General features: G+C 35.0%; 1 protein-coding gene across 1 annotated transcript; it reads left to right on the forward strand.

Annotated features, from left to right (window-relative positions):
• The first annotated feature begins 318 nt into the window (after positions 1-318).
• si:dkeyp-69e1.8 (uncharacterized protein LOC100001340 homolog) lies at positions 319-6,530 on the forward strand. Its single transcript, XM_052553071.1, has 4 exons — positions 319-480; positions 801-903; positions 3,032-3,186; positions 4,196-6,530. The coding sequence occupies exons 2-4, from the start codon at positions 810-812 to the stop codon at positions 4,970-4,972; spliced, it is 1,026 nt and encodes a 341-aa protein (XP_052409031.1). The 5' UTR covers positions 319-480; positions 801-809; the 3' UTR covers positions 4,973-6,530.
• The last annotated feature ends 373 nt before the right edge of the window (positions 6,531-6,903 follow it).

Consider the following 6,903-nt stretch of genomic DNA (forward strand, 5'->3'; position numbering starts at 1 on the left):
ACATTTCAAGATATTCCTATACTGCAGCTTTTCCAAGAACATTTTGTGACCACATGACTAAATTGCTCACTAGAATGACACAACAGAGGCTACTATTGGAAAGATAAGAACTACTGCTTTTAGCATGCAAATATATTAAGTATTAGTAACTGAACCAGGGCACAGAGTTCTTAACTTCCTGTTTGTGATAACAACTGATAAAAATGCTGTAACACTAGCCCTTTATCCACACAGTTAATGAAATCAGACACAAGTTTAAGAAGTGTCTGTAAATAGGGCTGAGATTCAGAGACAGAGAGAAATAGAGGAAGAGGAGGAGGAGGAGGAGGGCGTCCCAACAGTATCACATGTTCAGGCAGAGTCACACTGCCGGCAGTGTTTTGACTGAACAGCAGGAGGAGAAACAGGAAGTACAGAGGAACACAGACCAGGCCAGCTCATAAGCACACGGTACACAAAAGATCAGTCTCTCACTCGAAGGTAAGACTCTCGAGCTTGTGTTCTTTATCAGCTTTCACATAATCAGAAGCAGACATCAGTTGTTTCTTGGTATGCCACGCTGCTAGAGGAAGCGAAGCACTTACAGTATTGCTGTTAAGCTGTCAGTTGAAATGTGGCAGTTAGAGTGCAAGGAATGTGAAATGTGTGTTTGTGGGGCCCTTCCTCGGTGCTGAGTCATATGAACAGAGTTAACCCCTTCATTTCCACTCTTATTTCCCCACTGGATGCTCTTCCGTGTGCATATTTGAAGACAGTTGTTAGTCTACTGCACCATACATTATGTTCTGTTCCCTTTCAAGCTGCAGACTATGGAGGGAAGTACGACACAAGATCAAGTTCACCAGGAAGAGAAAGACCGGTTTGGAAGCAGTGAAGGAGGGCAGACGGATCTGAAGGAGAGAGGTACTAGAGGACGTTTACTTGAGTTTCAGAAATAATGTCTGATTTACACTATAGCCAAAACACACCAGCAAGGTTTTGTGGACATGGTATTAGCCCACCTTCTTTTTGTACCATGGTAATGCCTTGCTTTTGGGAATTTACCATGGTGATACCTTGTTTTTTCGGACATGCACCATGGTAAAACCTTGTTTTTTTATTTACCATAGTAATACCTTGTTTCTAGACATGTACCATTGTAATGTATCTCAAATCTTCTCGTCTAGTGTAGTACCTTGGTGTTTTTTTGAAGTACCTTGGAGTGCCACTCTGTAAGAAAAATGAAAAGTAATTTAGATTACCAGGCGGGTTAAATAATATTTTTAATTCAGATGAATTACCACATAAAGTATGTTTCAAAACATTTCTGTAGTGCTTGTAACATTATTTTCACAGCAGGATACATGATGTCTTTGAGTAAACCCTCTCAGTAAAAGGTACAAAATCAGTGGCACTATAATATGTACCTTATTGATATTAAAATGAAAAGGTACTGCCCCAATGACAGCTTTTGAGTTTTTATTTTCCTTTTATGAAAGATATATAAGACACATAAAACACGTCATAATTTTGTCCTTATTTTTCTTTCTCTTTACATAGCTTGTTATTTTTCTTAATAAACTAAAGAAGCCCTTACTGAGATGCTTGAAGCTGAGACAAATATGTTTTTGTTTTTTGGGTGTAGCATCTTACAATATGTTCCTCTTCAACCACTCAAAGTAAAAAGGATATAATTTTATAAGCACCCTCATTAAACTGTCGGCCCACCCACAACTGTAGAAGTTGGAAGATACTTTTCATTTCAGAAAACAGCATTACAAAATATAAAAAGCACACTTTATGCTGACCCACCCACTTATTGTGTAGTAATTGAGCTTTAATTGTGTGTTTAAACCGTTTAAGTTGCATTTCTGATGTATCATATCATGAAAGATGTTATGTGTCAGTTCAGTCTTTAGGCGGCGCTATTGCATCAAAATAATGTGATGCAGAACTAGCAAAATTGGCTTTCACTTATATCCTGATAATCGGTTTGTATAATGCATCATAAAGACATGCTTTTTTTAAGTAGTAAGTTAAATGTAAATTTTATATATAAAGATCACGCACGGTTCACTTTTGATCTGTTTTTATTTCAATAAAGTGATAACGTCAGACATGTCTTATTTATGTTCAGCATTCATTTGAACCTGTTGGCCATGGATTATGAAGTAGCCCATTTATATATATATATATATATATATATATATATATATATATATATATATATATATATATATATATATATATATATATATATATATATTTTTTTTTTTTTTTTTGCATCACTCTGCATATTTTATTCTTTTCATTGCTCGTTTCATTTTGTTCAGTCAGGTCTGGTGCTATGGGACCAGTTTATTTATCCTGGTTTTTAGGAAGTCCAGCCCATATGTGCAATTACAAGCTCCTATATTTGTGTGGAAAGAAACGGATTATTTTCATTGAGATATCTAGCTGTTTTGATTATAAAAACAAGAGTTTCCACTTAAATTGGAAAAATATGAAACTTGCTTTTGGTAAACCCAGATTCGTATCAGTTTGTCACACCATTAACTGACGTATTTCTTCTTTAAACATTAAAAGGCATTCAATAAAACATTATATTTCAAACTCTGATTAAAGATACAATAATCGTTTCTTATTTGCATGTTTCATATACAACAAATCAGCTGGTATTACTAAATAATAGTAAACATACGATACATAACCACTCAAACATGAAATACTAAGATTTTAAAATAAAGCTCAGTGTTTTAAATGCAAATCAAATGTGAATTTAATTCATTTGCAATGCAGTGTAAATTTCATGTTTCATTATGCCTGTATTGTAATGAAGCTTTCAGAAATTATGAATCAACCCTCATAAAACCAATAACAAAACTTGAGTTTTTTTTTTTTTTTTTTTTTTTTTTTTTTTTTACAAAGCTAAATCTAAAATGTAAAATAAATCACATTTTCTAATATTATTTGTGGGGGAAAGCCAAATAGAAGTGTTTTCTTTGTTCCTCGTGTCTGTCTTTCATAACGCTGTTTCTGTCTGTGGTTGTAGAGTTGAGACTGGTGCTGCTCGGCTCAGCGGGTGCTGGGAAAAGCAGTGCGGTCAATGCCATCCTGGGCAGCCCGACATCTGAGTCTGACAGTCCAGGCCCTGAGACACCAGCCACCGACTGTCAGAAGAGACGTGGGACGCTGGCAGGACGACAGGTGCGTTCACGTCTCACTTAAAACTCTGGGAAAAACCACACTCACTCTGCACAGATTTGTTTTATGTAAAATAAAGCTGCATCAATGCATTCAAATGATTTCCTAGTATGTGACTAGGCATTTCAAAAGCATTTCATAAAATGAGTCACAGTTTTGTTCGCATTATATTCACGTCATAAACCGTAACAGTAATTGTACAAATTTAACTGACTGTATGAAAACTTGAACTCACTTTTGTTCTTATAAAACAAGTAATTCATAAAACATAGATGCCGCCCAGGAGATTTAAATCAAATTGAATTAAAATGATAGTTTTTTTTTTTGAAGAAATTCATATGTTAGCTCAATTGATATTTGTCTACAAATCAGTTTTAACCTTTGATTCAAAAAGAGAAACATAATAATAAAAAAAGTACATTTATATTTTGTATATTTACCATACAGTTCCATTTGGTAACATTAGATTAAAATGTAATAATTGTTAATTATTACATTATAATTACATATAATTGTTCATTATTATTATAGTTATTAACTTGCATTAGTTCACATGAACTAACAAAGAAAGTGTATTAATCTCAGGTCATGTTAATTTCAACATTTACATTATTAAAAGCATAAGTTGTATCTGTTAATATTATTTTATATTTCTCACCTGACATGAATTAACAATAAACTATTGTGTTTTTATTAACTTACATTAACAAATGATGAATAAGTAATGTTAGATGTATGGCCTAATGCTAGTTTATCTCAGTTAATTATAAATAAATTATTCAATATACAATGGATTTTTATAAAAATGATTATAACATTGAAAGTGGCTTAGTGTTACTTATAGTTAAACTAATAAACTATATTACACCTCTTTACCATGGTAAAATCACTGTAATACATGTCCTTTCATTGCTTTTTGTATTTTTAATGAAACCAAATAGATCTATGTATGCTATATTAATTCATAGTGTACTGAAGGGGCCTTTTTAACTTTGTTTTCTTGTCTTCACAGGTGGCAGTCGTGGACACACCTGACTGCCTGTGCATCGAGCGTCCCGCAGAAGACGTCCGCCGCCAGTTTTCGCTCTGCGCGGCTTTATCGGCCCCGGGGCCCCACGCTTTCCTGCTCTGTGTCCCTGTCCACCGGCCCAGCAACCTGGAGCTACAGATTTTGGAGACCATTGAGAAGGTGTTTGGCCCCGAGGCGGTCAATAAACACGCAATGGTGCTCTTCACTCGCATGGACCGACTGCCTGAGGGTGTTTCTCTGGACGAGTATCTCGAAACAGAGCGGCCCGACTTGCTAGAGCTCGTGCAAAAGTGCAAGGACCGACATCACCCGCTGCTTCTGGGATCCAGCGTGGAGGAGCTGTTCATGAAGGTGGAGAAGATGGTGGAAGAAAGCGGGACACGCTTCTACACCTGCCCTCTGTTGCAGGAGGCAGAGAGGAGAGTGAAAGAGAAGGAGGAGGAGATCTTGAGAAGCAGAAGAGGAGAAGGAGAGGATGACTCGGAGGGAATAAGGGCCGAAGCAGAGAAAAGTGTGAACGATTTGAAGGTTGAGGGAATTGCAGAGCTCTGCGTCTCCACACCTGACACCTCGTTCTTGCGCTGGTTGTGGGCCAGTGTGGTTGAGTGGCTCCTGTGGCTCCCAAATATGGTGAGGGGCAGTACTTTACTGGGGTCGATCGTGGGGTTGTTCGTTGGGGGGCCCTTAGGAGGGGCCATGGGAGCAACGGTGGGCTCTGTGGCGACGGAGGTGGGTAGACGGAAACAAAAAACCAAGTGAGTACTTGGAAATTTGGTAACAGTTTATAAACAGAAACATTAAACAACAGATCAGTTGTTCTTGAACATTCAAATATGAATATATAGTCCGCTACAGAAGTCATTATAAACGCTAATTAAATGTTTTTCTTTTGAGTACATGCTTTTTTCACCATTACAAATTGTTTTTTAATAGTGCTGTCAAACGATTAATCACGATTAATCGCATCCGAAATAAATGTTTTTGTTTTCATAATATATGTGTGTGTTCTGTGTATATTTATTATGTAGATATAAATACACACACATGCACGTATATATTTTGAATTGTATTTACATTTATAATTTACATTATAAATAAATATATTTAATATATAAACATTTTTATATAAGCATATAAGCATATTTTTCTGAAATATATACATGCATGTGTGCATATTTAAAAATACATAAACAGTACACACACATATATTATATAAACAAAAACTTTTATTTTTGGGTGCAATTAATCGCGATTAATCGTTTCACAGCACTAATTATTAACTGAGTCGCATTGAACAATTAATATTAATTCCAGAGTTGTGGATTTTGGTTTGTTCCCCTTTCACTTTAATTACAGAAGCACTTTACACAAGTTTGTGTAAAACTGATCATGTTCATGCTTGCTTGTTTTATTTCTGATCCAAAAATAGTTCAGAATACTTTTTATTTTGTTTTAAATGAAAACATTCCATTTATATCTGTTTAAATTAGATTTAGAATTTAGATTTTATGTCTCTCTCTCTCTCTATACTGTATATGCACAGCAATTCCAACTATTTGAATGTTCATTAACTAATGATCTGATTAAGCATAAATGTTTGTTAATGTTATTCAAGATTTTATTCAAGATTGTATTTGTTACATACAAGTTATATAACATGCAACAAGCAGTGAAATGTAGGTGAAAAATATTCCAAAGCATTCAAGTGCTAAAAGAATCTTCATAGCTTTTCACCAAAAGCAAATATAACAAACTCAGTTTCTAATTGTGAGCAGAAGACGGGTTAAAATGCGTCTTTGAGATCCCTTTCTCAGACTGTGCACCATTAGTTTTGCACTTAAGCTTTTTTTGCCTTAAACACTAGATGTTATGTGTCTTGAGTTTAAAGGGCAACTATTCATAAGCACCGTATATGGAGCAATTGAGTGAATATCACTGTCTTTACACTGTCACCAAAGAGCTGTATTTCTCACATGCACAAGTAAAAATCACAGTATCACTACCAAGCCTGAAGCGCTTTCTTTGAAGTGAGCATTGAACTCTAAGCGCACTATAAACTCAGGATTTGTTTACAGGCCATAAACATCTCCGGATCTAGGTGCATAACAGTGTTTTTATTACATCACTGCTGCACTAAACAGCTGCTATGGAACAAACGCATGCTACACATTTTCAGACTGATCGCATGAGCATAAATTTAATAGCGCTCCTCGTGTAAGCGATTCTCGTGTGCAATTTTGCCACTTAATTGGTTTGCAGTTCAAATGTTTCTGCAGCTGTTCTGGAGAATGAAAATAAAGCGCCATAATGAAAACAATCAGTGATGGTGTGACTAATTTCCGTGTTTTATTTACACATGCATTTGCAATCACTAGTTTCAGCCGTTGGTTTGGAGTTAAGAAATAATTTTTAAGAAAGAAGGAAGCAAATATGAAATCCCACGCACATGTGGCCATATATGTAAGCATATGTAAATATATGAAATACCAGTATTTATTTGTAATTAATTAAATTAGAATTTTCATAATATAAAAAAGACTATTTTAAAATGTATTTACCTATATTGTAATATATGTACGTATTATGTAAAAAAATATCAAGGTAAATTCAAGTTGACAACTATTTAGACACTTTTGCACAATTTAAAATCACATTTTTCTTAACAATTATTGGTCAGTGATTTTAATCAA

The sequence above is a fragment of the Carassius gibelio genome, chromosome B3 (genome assembly GCF_023724105.1).
Source record: "Carassius gibelio isolate Cgi1373 ecotype wild population from Czech Republic chromosome B3, carGib1.2-hapl.c, whole genome shotgun sequence".
In the NCBI taxonomy this organism is placed as follows: Eukaryota; Metazoa; Chordata; class Actinopteri; order Cypriniformes; family Cyprinidae; genus Carassius; species Carassius gibelio.

What these genes read in the sequence shown, in the direction of transcription:
- si:dkeyp-69e1.8 (XM_052553071.1), top strand. Translation starts at nt 810, where the DNA reads ATGGAGGGAAGTACGACACAAGATCAAGTTCACCAGGAAGAGAAAGAC. An exon ending in GACGGATCTGAAGGAGAGAG is followed by an intron (nt 904 to 3,031) that starts GTACTAGAGGAC and finishes CTGTGGTTGTAG; the next exon opens with AGTTGAGACTGGTGCTGCTC. An exon ending in GGACGCTGGCAGGACGACAG is followed by an intron (nt 3,187 to 4,195) that starts GTGCGTTCACGT and finishes TTGTCTTCACAG; the next exon opens with GTGGCAGTCGTGGACACACC.